The following is a 13,451-nucleotide window of genomic DNA, read 5'->3' on the forward strand; positions in this document are numbered from 1 at the left end:
TTCTGAAAATTTATTGGATAGTTTAGGTGAACAATGACATCAAATGCACTATTTTTTGTCCGAGTAGGCCTACTTTCACGTTCTAAATTTGAGGGAGTAATTGGTGGTATGACACCTATAACGTGTTATATGGTTTCCGGATATTAACTTTAATATAAGTAAATAATAATTGATATACAGCTGTATTTTTAACTAAGTCTATATGTTTTCAAGGATATTATACCAACGTTAGTATAAAAGTCCCAGGTGTGTTTGATTCTGAATTTTCAACGTCAAGGTCTAAACTGTTTAGGGTCGTGTTGGTTTATCTTGGTTTAGTGGTCTTAGCAGACACCTCATGAGACCACTCATGAAAAGGGGAAGTAAGTATCTCTCTTTCCGCTGTGTTGTAAATCAGAAACATTTTGTAGAATGCAAAATGCTATAATTTCTAAGACCTGACAGTAAACAGAAAATACATTTTAGAATCAAATATATCTTCCCACGACACTACAAAAGCTGGACTCATCTTAAATTTCATGTAAATTCTTTTTTACTTCCTTGTATTTGCATCTATTAGTATTATTTCAGCATTTACTTTAGCTGTTTAGGTGTGAGCAGTCTCGTAACCGGGTTCAGTGCACCTCAAGGCATAACCTACATCCCCTCAACAACAAAACAGAAAACAAGTTATTCCCTGTCTTCTTGCAGTACCCCATAATAAATAAATGTTGGGTAGGTAGTCCATAAACTGATAAACATGTCAGATAAAATAACTTTTGGAATAATAATTTATTGGTTATTTTTATGGTGGGTTGCTGTCCTAGACATAAGACATAAAGCTTTATTTAGAGTCGGTATAAGCAAGCAATTACACACATAAGCTCTGAAGAGCTTTTAAAACCGACATAACAACAAATAAAACAAAACATACATATCGAGTCATGCACACAACATTAAACATATAAAGCAAGAGTTCAATCAGTATATAAACATGCAGCACAAAAGTTCTTTAAGCATCTTACAAGTTTAACACATACTGGTACATGCAATTATGAGATAAAAACACAAAAGCACAAATGAAATGGTTTGCACATAAAAAAGCATAAAAGCACATTAAGTTTCTAAAATTAGCACAAAAGCAGCAGAAGCACTATAGTAAATATATTAGAATAAATTTGCCATGCTGAAAATAAAGCAACAAAACAAAAAAATAATAAGCAGAGATTAACTGGTTTTGCAGGCAAAGCATTGGCATGAGCTGCCAGACCAAGAATTTATCAAGTTCTTGAATTGATTTAAAGATGATTGCTTACGAAGCTCATCTGGCAGCTCATTCCAAAGCCTAGCACCTGCATACCTGAAAGATTGTAGGCCATATGCAGTTGTTCTTACATGTGGTAGATCTGCTGTATTCTGGTATCTGACAGAGTAAGTGTTTTCCTTTAAGTGAATCAAATCATGGAGATATACAGGACAATCTTTATTTATAATTTTGAAACCTTCAATCGCCAAAGATCGCATTCTTCTTACTTTTAAAGATGGTAATTTTGATTTGCAGAGTAGATCTTCATAACTTGCTGAATGGTCTTCGTAGATAAACCTTAGTGCTCTCTCTTGAATTTTCTCTATCTTTTTTGTATTTACCTCCCCACAAAAGTGCCAAACTAGTGGGCAGTAATTAAAGTTGGACATTATGAAAGAATAATAAATTGTTAATTTTCCGAGTTTAGTCAGGTGTTTACCTATTCTTTTTAATACATTTAATTGTTTGGATGCTTTTTTTACATATTATAGAGACATGTTTATTGAAATTTAGTTTAAAATCTATTGTTACACCTAGCAGTTTAATGTTATCTTCACACTCTATTTCATTACCTTCTAATTTAAATTTTAGCTTTTTGTCTTGAGTTTTTTTACCTACAGCTATTGCCTGAAATTTTTCTGGATTTGCTTTCATTTTATTTATTGAGAACCAGTTTATCAAAATTTTACTTTCTTCTTCTAAAGTTTTAATTAATTTATCTAAATTGTTATCTGCGTATGAAAGGGTGTTGTCATCTGCATAATAAAAAGTTCACTTTTATGAATAAAATAGAAAATGTCATTTAAAAAAATATTAAATAATGTAATTATGTTGGCCCTAATATTGACCCTTGTGGCACCCCTTTAAACATTGTTTGCCAATAGCTTGAATTAGTACCTACTTAAACACACTGTTTTCTATTAGTTAAATAGCTTTCCAAAAGTTTAAGAGATGTGGCAGACACACCATAAGATTTTAATTTTAGTAGGAGGAGGTCATGGGGTAGGCAGTCAAAAGCCTTGGACAAGTCCATTAATATAGCTGCTACATATTTATTCTGATCTAAAGCCTTTTTCCAATCTTCAATTATTTTTAATAAAGCGGTTTGGCATCCATATCCTTTTCGAAAAGCTGACAGAAAAATGTGGAAAAATTAATTAAAATATTCAACAAGTTGATTTTCTATAGACCTCTCAAAAAGTTTTGAAATCATGGGCAATATACTTACAGGTCTATAGTTTCCTTTATCAAGAGTGTTTGATTTTTTATGCAGGGGTATTACTTGTGCTTCTTTTAATTTATCTGGGAAAACAGCTGATTCAAATGATTTATTTATTATTTTAGAAATTGGATTGGATATTTCAGATTCGGATAATTTTAGTATTTTTGAAGATATTCCATCTTTTCCTGTTGCCTTTTTGATATTAATTTTATTGATTTGTTTTTTTAACAAACTCTGGATCTACTGGGCTAAAATTTAGTTCTTCTTTTTCTGGTTTATTTTCTTTTATAATTTTAATACTTGGATGATGTTCATCTATTACAGTATCTATTGAGCCGATATCTTTGGCAACATTTATAAAAAAATTATTAAATAATTCAGCTACTTCATTTTGATTGTTAATTATCTTATTTTCTTCACAAAGGATTAGGTCTTTTGAAAAATGTGAACCTTTGTTTGTTAGGAAAGGCTTGATTGTTGGCCAAAAATCTTTCCTGTTAGGTCCTCCTATGCATCTTTCCATGAAATAGTTTCTGATGGATTTCTTTTTAATTTTATTTACTAGATTTATTTGTTTTCTCAAGGATTTGTATAGTTAGACTATACAAATCCTTGGTTTTCTGTAGCATTCCCAATTTGTTTTATTTTTAAAATTTTGAAATTTGTTGTATGCCAGGTTATATCCTGTTAAGATATATCCGATAAATATCAAGGGAAATACTCAGAGCTAATATAATTTGCTTAAGGTGGTACCCAACACTTTCACCAAAGTTAATTTGGCTCGTTTAATCTTCATAAAATTTTGACAAAGACAAAGTATTTACTTTGACCCGTTAACCAAAATATATAAATTTAATAAAATTTTGACCAACCATTTTATCAGACAAATTACACTGGTAATAAAGCAGTTTGACAAACACCAATTTTGATCATTGAGAAGCTTAATATTCCCCTTACAATACAACGTAATTAAAATGTTTGAGAAGCTTAATATTCCCCTTACAACACAACGTAATTTAAACGTTTAGCTGATTTTACAGAGTTATCTCCCTGTCGTGTTAGGTACCACCTTAATGCTCTTCAAAAAGAATTGACCAATATGGCTGTGCTTACACCTGAAAACTTGACTCTTTAGTACATATACATGATATTAAACTAGATTTTTTTTTATGTGCACATAATTACAAACTTACCTTAATTTTGTTGTACATATTTTTCAATAAAATTGAGAATGGAAATGGGGAATGTAACAAAGAGACAACAACCCGACCATAGAAAAAACATCAGCAACAGGTCTTCAATGTAACGAGAAATTCCCGTAAACGGAGGCATCCTTCAGCTGGCCTCTAAACAAATATATACTAGTTCAGTGATAATTAACGCCATCCTTATTTCCAAATTGTACACAAGAAACTAAAATTAAAATAATACAAGACTAACAAAGACCAGAGGCTCCTGACTTGGGACAGGCGCAAAAATGCGGTGGGGTTAAACATGTTTATGAAATCTCAACCCTCCCCCTATACCTCTAGCCAACAGTCTGCACGGTTAGCCACTAGTCCGATGCCCCAGACTAGTAAAATTTCATTCGGACTAGTAAGTTTTTGCAAAATTTTGTTTGGCCCAATAAGAAAAATGTCAGAATATTGGTCATCGGACTATCAGTTGAAAAAGTTTTTGGTGCAGACTGAGCCAATGTTTAAAAGTAAACGCATAACAATACGTACATTTAAAATTCAATTCAAGAAAAGTCCAAGTCTGATGTCAGAAGATGTAACCAAAGAAAATAAACAAAATGACAATTATACATATTAAATAACAACAGACTACTAGCAGTTTACTGACATGCCAGCTCCAGACTTCAATGAAACTGATTGAAAGATTATGATTTCATCATATGAATATCAGGCACAATCCTTCCCGTTAGGGGTTTAGTATCATACCATCATAACATATATGAGAAGAACATTACCCGTGTCATGCCAACAACTGGTATTTAGATTTATATCAGAAGACAACAGAAAAAACCCAAACAAATTAACACAGGAGTTTCATCAATGTTCATTAAAATCAATAACTCAGTTCCATATATTGGTGTGCAGATATCTATTGTAAATCAATACAGTTCACAACATTTATTATAAGCCTTATATCTGCAAGAATATTCTTATATGCACAATAACTTGTGTATGATTTTATATATATTAAGGTCGCTTAAGAATATTTAAATTACAAAGGTTACAAACCTTAATCGACACCCTTAGAAATTCTATGTAACAGATATTTTCATAAAAATTCCTGCAAATAAAAAAAGACTAATGCATTTAATTCCTAAATTGCAGCAGACAACATAACAGAAGAAACAGAGGTCAAGGTTGCCAGAATGGCTAGCGCTGGCGAAGACTGGAGGACAGGAAAGTCTATTATAGAATGCAATCGTTACATGCTTGACAACTCTGTACATACTGATGTGACCTTTAATGTCAAATCAACGATATTGTTGGCTCATAGGACCATTCTGATCAGTCGTAGTCAGGTGTTTGAGAGTTTGTTAATGAGCCAAGCATCGTCAGGTGTAATCAGTGTACCAGATGTTGAACCAGGTGTCTTTGGTAAAATGTTGAGGTAGGTTATGTAGAAAGTAAAATCACAAAAATACTGAACTCTGAGGAAAATTAAAAATAGAAAGCTCAAAGACATAAAAAAACTAAATGGAAAGCTCAAACACATCAAATTATAACAACTGTTATATTCCTTACTTGTTACAGGCATTTTCTAATAAAGAATATGGTGGATTCAACCTAGTTTTATAGCTACATTGTAATTTAACCTCTCACTTGTATGACAATTGCTAACATGTAGGTTAGGCGAAATAGGAAGATTGATCAATCCTATACAACTTGTAAGCAGTATTAAAATCATCATAAACAAAGAATTAAGAAGTTGTTGTATGAGTGCCAATGAGGCAAGTCACAATGTGTAAAAGTAAACCATTATAGGTCTAAGTAGGGCCTTCAACAAGGAGCATTAGCTCACACCAAACAGCAAGCTACAAATCACTCAAAAAAACTAGGGTAAAACAAATCAAAAACACCGAAACAAATGGTATAATAAGTCCCCTACCAACAAAGTTCAATGGGACTTGAGGTTTGCACTCAGTCTGTCTATCTGTCTATCCAGCAAATCAGTTTTCCAGACTTGTTTTATTCATGCTTAGAGAAAAGATTTGATATTTGATGTATTGCTATATTATGACAAGTTACAGGTCAAGATTAATTTTCACAATTTTAAGTCAGAATATTGTTCCATTAAAATGAAATTTTAACCAGTTCTAGGGGACTATTTATTGCCATGCAATACTTATAGAATGCTTGTTTATATAAATGTAAAAAAAAACCACACTTTTGAACAACTTTAATTAAACACTGAACAACAGGTTCCTGACTATGAACAGGTTTAAAGAAATGCAGCCGGTTTAACAATGTTTGGTACATAACACTCCAGTAACTCTATAAAAATCATTTGAAGGTTTTAATTTCAGTAAGGAAACATTAATCTTCTCAATGATCAAAATAAGTGTTTGTCAAACTTCTATATATATGCATTTCTTGTGGTTGAAATGTTTGATAAATCCATGTTTCATCTGTATTTTAATGTTCTGTATTGACAATGATTGACAAAATTATATAAAATTTCCAAATAATTAACCACACACTTTATTGGAAAAAAATTATTAAATATAAAATACAGAAAAAATATGGATTTATGAAAAATTTCAAGCACAAGAAACTTTGCAAATTTCATAATTTGAAATAATTCAAAGTTTGAATAATAGCCTGTTATATTTTATATTTTACCTTCATTTATTTATTCGTTATAAATTTATATTTTAGCTTCATTTATTGTGACAGTGTTGATGTTGATGATAGTGATGCAGCAGGTTTACTTGCGGCAGCCAAAAAGTACAAGATATCTGGTTTAGAGGCTTTGTGTATGCAGAAGATGAAAACTGGTGTATCCATAGAAAGTGTATGTATCGTCCTGAACCATGCTGCTGATAGTCAACTGAAAGACAAATGTGTAGAATTTATATTTAAATTCCCACAACAGGTTATTGAAACCAGTGGTTTCTTACAATTGCAACCACAGCATTTGCTAGCAATAATTGCAGATGACCGTTTTAATGTAAAAGAAGAACTTATCTTTGAGACTTTGGTCAAGTGGTCAGAAAAAGAGTGTATTCGTCAAATTTTGAGCATAAATTTACCACATCAGAACCAGGTACTTGGAGATATCGTGAAACTTGTGAGGTTTGGTTTGATGGAACACAAATATGTCAAAGAAAAATGTAAAAAGTTTCTAAGTAGTGAAAGTTATGTTGATATAATGGAAGAATTAGCAGAGTTGGGCAATAACTCTGGACTTATCAAGAAAAAACGTGGATTGGTTGCTACTCCAGATGATTCAAATTCAGTGTCAAGTACATTGACATCCAATAGTAACAGTCGAGTATTTGATCATGGGGCAAGCAGCACTTCATATGGAGCCACCCAAGGTCTTCCTAGTTCATTTACAACATTTCAATCCCAAAGCAATAATACCAGAGTGCTGCATCCTCGTTCCAACCCAATGGAAACCTCAACTTCTTCACGTTCATCTCAAGATATTCCTGAAGTTACTGATTGTATTCGTCCTGTTGAAGTTGTACAGAGGTATTCTATGGAACACAGGGAAAGAGTTAGATTGGGATATTTTATTGAGAGGGAACAGCGCATTATTGTAGAAAGATTTGAAGCAACTCAGAGCGGGAAAGCATACACCAGAGACAACAAAGATGGAGTTTCATTTATATCCTCAGAAAATCTTAAACTACATGGAATGCTAATTTATGGAAGTCATCAGAGGCCAGGTTCTTATAAAATAGAGCTAGAAATCCTAGAAGATACTGGAATTAGAGGTTCTGACCTAAAAAGAGTTTATGCAGTGAAAACAAGTATGATCACAGATGGAGCTACGAAAGTTTACGAACTTATTGTGAGCCCAGCGTTAATGATTCAGAATGCAAAAGTTTATACTATTAGGGCAAAATTTACAGGGCAAGCTAGTTTCTATGGGGTAAAAGGGGTATCACCTGTTTTGAAAAATGGACTTCAGATAGATTTTGTTACAGACATAACTTGTCTTAACTTAACCTCAAAGGAAATTGGACAATTTCCAGGACTTATCTTTGAAAAGGTTTGAGGAATAACTAAAAACCCAAACATAAAGATGCTGTTGTGAGCCAGTGTTTTGTTTGAATTTTGATTGAAAGAAAACCTTGTAGGCATTAGATTTTGGAAAGAAAAGAAATGATAATGAGATGTGGTATGATTGTCAATGAAACATGTGTCCATTAAAAACCAAAGGACAAATAAGTGAACAACTGCTTCAGTCTTTTAAGCCTACCTCAGGCACATGTACCATTGTAAATGAAATTGAGAATGGCAATGGAGAATATGTCAAAGAGACCACAACCCAAACTAAGAGCAGATAACAGCTGATGGCCATTAATGGGTCCTCAATGCAGCATGAAAACCCCGCACCTGGAGATGGTCCACAGCTGGCCACAAAATAAGTATGTGTATTAGTTCACTGAAAATGGATGTCATGCTAAATTCCAAAACATATATATGAACTTAAATTAAAAAACAAACAAGACTAATAAAGGCTAGACTCCTGACTTGGGACAGACACAAAAATGTGGTGGGGTTAAACATGTTTTTTGAGTTCTCAACCCTCCCCTATTCCTCTACCCAATGTAGAATAAAGAAACACACAGTAAAACTCAGTTTAAAAGGTACCTTGTGGTTCCATTCATAAACTGTACAACAATGACATCATGAGCTCACTTTGCAACAGCTTCAAAGTTTATTTTTAATGTTTGTGAAAAATAGTAGATTTATGCCATCACTTGGTGTCAGTCGTCGTCCGTCGTTGTCGTCTGTCCTCGTCTGTCGTCGTAAACTATTTCAAGAATCTTCTCTGAAACTACTAGGCCAAATACTACCAAACTTTAACTGAATGTTCCTTAGGGTATCTAGTTTATAAATTGTATCCAAAGTTTTGATCTATCAACAAACATGGTCGCCATTGCTAAAAATAGAACATAGTGGTCAAATGCAGTTTTTGGCTTATATCTCAAAAACGAAAGCATTTAGAGCAAATCTTACATTGGGTTAAAATGTTCATTAGGTCAAGATCTATCAGCCCTGATATTTTCAGATAAATCAAACAACCCATTGTTGGGTTGCTGCCACTTAATTGGTAATTTTAAGGAAATTTTGCAGTTTTTGGTCATTATCTTGAATATTATTATAGATAAAGATAAACTGTAAAGAGCAAAAATGATCAGCAAAGTAAGATCTACAAATAAGTTCTAAAAGTACTCAACCAAATTCAACCAAACTTCAACTGAATGATCAGTAGGGTGTATAAAATAAAGTTTGTGTTTTATTTTCCATTTCGTCCAAAAACATGGCCGTCATGGCTAAAAATAGAACACAGGGTAAAATGCAGTTTTTGCCTTATATCTCAAAAACTCCAGCATTTAGAGCAAGTAAGACAAGAAGTTTAAGTATTTATTAGGTCAAGGTCTACCTGTCCTGAAATTTTCATCCGAATTGGGTAACTGGTTTTTCAGGTATAATGCCCCTGAATTGATGATTTTAATGAAATTTTGCAGTTTTTGGTTATTATTTTGAATATTATTTTTGCTTTTGAAGAAAATAGGAGGATTCAAAGAACATTTAAATAAATTGAAAAGCCAAAATAATCATTGTTGAGAGATTTAACCAAAAAAATTAAGATGAGCGATTCAGGCTCTTGTTTAAAAGAGCCACAAAATGATGGAAAATAGGTAAATGCATGGAATGTACTTCAAGAAGAAAAGAACTTTGGCAGTTTGAATGTACCGGTAATGTATACAGTTTGTTAACCCTTGCTACAGACCCTTTTATTATTCTGTTATCATGGTTATCAGGTGACACACAGTTTTCTATTAATGGTGACAAAATGAACATTTATACATATGTTGTCCATAGCCTTATAGGCAGGATATTGGAAATTCTGACTTTATTACAATTGCTAAAAGATACAAGGGACTTGAAGGGTCAGGAATAAAATAAATTAGTGAATTAGGGAAGAAGGATTTCTTAGTATTTTTGGAGAGGTTTATCCATCATAGAGGCATGATACAAAATATATACATAGTTAATATATAATTTACCAATACAAAAAAGATGAAAATCAGTTTGTTGTCTGAATTTGTTTGTTTTAAAAATTTTGTAGATTCAAATGAATTTTATTTGTTTGTTTAAAAATTTTGTAGATTCAAATGAATTTTATTTGTTTGAATGATAACTACATTGTATTTGATCATATTGTGATTAATTTAACTGTTATAATTATTCAGTGAAATTTGTCATTGGAAACTAAACCAAGTGTAAACCCATAACCTGTTTTAATATCTTTGGACATATGATAAATATTATTGATTAATAAAAACTGGTTACAGTGAAAATTGTCTGAACATGGTTAAAAGCAGTTTTTCTTATAATAAGATGTTTTAAAATAATTGTTATTATTGTCATGATTGTACATTAATCATTACCGATATTGTGATCATTATTTATAAATCATATGAAAAAGTAGAGGTGAAAATAATAAAAATAAAAAAAATTATTTGCTTGTAATAGGATATATATCTTTGTTTGCTAGGAATGTCCTTGTTATTCTAATATGTGTATTTATCGCTATTTTGTGCATTTTTCCTTTGATCTTTTTTTGTGATAATTTTCATATCATGCTTCTCTCTTGAGATGGAAAAATTATCGCTAGAAACTAAGGAGGCCATGTGGCGTTGCTAACGAAATTGACATTGAAATTGATAACATCGTCATAGGTAAAATAGCGATAAACAGATTTTCATTGGTCATCTCAACTCGATTGCTTTTCTCACTTTCTCTGTTCCAGCTCTAGCGAGAAAATCAATCTCGTTGAGATAATCAATGATAATCTATAAGTATCAGGAAATTGTGAGTGTTAATCTTCTTAGCCTTTACTGACCATGGCTGTAAGCTTAAGTCGAGTTAGTGGATATGATAAAAAGAAGTTTTATAACAGATTATTTATCTAAAAGGTTATTGTTTATGTCTTTAAGGTACATATTCCATCCTTTACAGCCAATGTGACAGAATGATATTCATTTAATACAATAATACAATTATCCTAGGCCTACACATATGTTTTACAACTGTACAATTTGATGTTTAAATATATTTTAAAATAATTGGTATTCAGTGAATATAAAAATTTATACTTGTATTCATTTTGAACATCTGTATTCTATTATGAACTAAAATATTCAATCAGCAGAGACAGGTTTTGCCATGTTCATTATGAAAATATTAAACAATTTATTGTAATATTCTTTTGTGAAAATTGCACATTTGAAGAATTTCTTACATTTGTTTCTGTAAAGTAAACAAATGATTACTGTACTCTGATGAAATCAAATGATGATTTTCCTGTTGCATACTGGATGTATTCTATGGTTTAGATTTAAACCATTTTTGATTTTAACAATTTACATAAAAAATTGTAAATTATCTCTGTCAATTATCTTTTTTTAATGATATCTTTATGTAGCATATTTCGCTTGGGCCCGCGGACCGACCTGAGGGAGAGCCACTCCAGTCATGCTTCAGTAATTCTTTATATAATTAACCAAATTTTTCCCACTAAAGGGGAAGGGGGCACCTCTGATTTGCAAGTTTTAGCTACGGTTAATTGTTCATTTACAAATAAAATTCATGGATATTCATAAAAGCTAAAAAAAATAGAGTTCATATATTCCTACTTATATTAAGTTACATGCATGTATGTCATATTATAAATCAATCAGATATTTATGGTATGGGTTTGGTCTCTTTGGACATCCTCTTTTTTTTCTCTAACAATTTTTTGTACATATACAAATTATTATCAGCATGTAAATAATTTATACATGTACCTTCAGAGGCAGTTTCCCAAACATTATTTGTTTAAGTGGCTTGCATTTTTAATTCAAATACATCTTTTCTTTTCTTGTTTTGTTTAGTGATAATACTGTTTGTTATTGCAATTGTATCATATAATAAAATTGTACAAGAGCATATTGAGTTTTTATTTGCCGTTTAATTAAAAGTGATATTTGAATATGTGTGGTAATTTTGTGGCTGTCTATTGACAAACCTATGTCACTGCGCTTCTAAAGAGACGGGTACACTGGTTTGTGTCTGTAAGTAACCTTCCATATTTAGTTGCATTTGAAAAAAAATATTGAAAGAAGTATAAATCAGAGCTTCCTAAAATTTGGTATCAAGCTTAAAGCAAGCATGTTTACTGCTAGATGCATTTTAAAATTCATTGCTCATCCACTTCTGGTTTACCCAATACTAATAGGCAATTTATGAAGTTTCCTGTAATATGTTCTCAAGGACTACAAATCAGTGCTTCCTGGAATTAGGTATCTGGCTTTATGTGATCATTCTGTAATGTTTTTTGCATTTGCAGATTCAAAGCTCAAATTTTTTGTGTTAAACAAATATTTATGTTTTCTCTTACATAATGACTCCCTGTTGAAGATAATGTAATTTGATCTATAATGATTTACTTTTACAAATTATAACTTGGATGGAGAGTTGTCTCATTGGCACTCATACAACATCTTTTTCTTATACATGTATGAAATTTTTGTCACATTTTCTCAGTCAAGGCTTTTCATTGCGAACCCAATTGAACCTTTCCATAGATTCATCTGATAGTTACCTGTCCATTTAAACTTTTGGCAGTTCTATTGTCCCATCTAACAAATACAACAGGTATTGTTCTCTGTATAGTTTATTCACTAGGATCTTTAAATTTCTTCTAAGAGAAATCTATCACTCATTGATTAATCTACAAGAGTAAAAAGTTTATCTGCTAAATTGATGGAAATTACATAATTCACATAAAAAAAAAAAATGCCTGTGATTTGGTGTGTATTAAAGTAAATTAAATATTTTTTTCAATCTGTTCAAAATAAATATTTAATCATAAAAAGTTTGTTTTTAAAAAAAAAGTATTGTTCGTATGAAAATTTGCATCTTTTAGTTTTTGTTTAGTTATAGAATATGTTTAAGAAGGCCTTAATATATAAACACCAACATTTTTAGGGTTTAGTTTATCAATTATTTTTTTCGCAATAGGAATAATGTTGATTTTTTTCAGGATCCAACTTTCATTAATGTTTGAATCAGTGTTTACATTCAACAGATTGAAAGTATAATACATTCAAACTCATTTACAGTTTTTATAGGACCGCAAAATTTGAAAAAAATTTCGTCGTATATTGCTATCACGTTGGCGTCGTCGTCTGCGTCATCGTTTTTAGTTTTCGCACTCTAACTTTAGTAAAAGTGAATAGAAATCTATGAAATTTTAACACAAGGTTTATGACCACAAAAGGAAGGTTGGGATTGATTTTGGGAGTTTTGATCCCAACATTTTAGGAATTAGGGGCCAAAAAGGGCCTAAATAAGCATTTTCTTTGTTTTCGCACAGTAACTTTAGTTTAAGTAAAAAGAAATCTATGAAATTTTGACACAAGGTTTATGACCACAAAAGGAAGGTTGGGATTGATTTTGGGAGTTTTGGTTCTAACAGTTTAGGAATAAGGGGCCAAAAAAGGGCCAAAATAAGCATTATTCTTGGTTTTTGCACAATAACTTTAGTTTAAGTTAATAGAAATCTATGAAATTAAAACACAAGGTTTATGACCACAAAAGGAAGGTTGGTATTGATTTGGGGAGTTGAGATCCCAACAGTTTAGGAATTTGGGGCCAAAAAGGGGCCCAAATAATTTTTCTTGGTCTTCACATTATAACT

At 31.5% G+C, this 13,451-nt stretch overlaps 1 protein-coding gene across 4 annotated transcripts; it reads left to right on the forward strand.

Moving 5' to 3' along the window:
• Positions 1–206: 206 nt before the first annotated feature.
• On the forward strand, positions 207–11,698 carry LOC134728351 (uncharacterized). Of its 4 annotated transcripts, XM_063592940.1 has the most exons (4): positions 383–443; positions 571–714; positions 4,850–5,132; positions 6,401–11,698. In XM_063592940.1, the coding sequence occupies exons 2-4, from the start codon at positions 708–710 to the stop codon at positions 7,746–7,748; spliced, it is 1,638 nt and encodes a 545-aa protein (XP_063449010.1). In that variant the 5' UTR covers positions 383–443; positions 571–707; the 3' UTR covers positions 7,749–11,698. The 4 variants fall into 4 exon arrangements, with proteins under 4 accessions (XP_063449009.1, XP_063449012.1, XP_063449011.1 ...); XM_063592939.1 differs by lacking the exons at positions 383–443; positions 571–714 and adding an exon at positions 207–362; XM_063592942.1 differs by lacking the exon at positions 571–714 and having other exon boundaries at positions 366–443.
• The last annotated feature ends 1,753 nt before the right edge of the window (positions 11,699–13,451 follow it).

The sequence above is a fragment of the Mytilus trossulus genome, chromosome 8, assembly GCF_036588685.1.
Source record: "Mytilus trossulus isolate FHL-02 chromosome 8, PNRI_Mtr1.1.1.hap1, whole genome shotgun sequence".
In the NCBI taxonomy this organism is placed as follows: Eukaryota; Metazoa; Mollusca; class Bivalvia; order Mytilida; family Mytilidae; genus Mytilus; species Mytilus trossulus.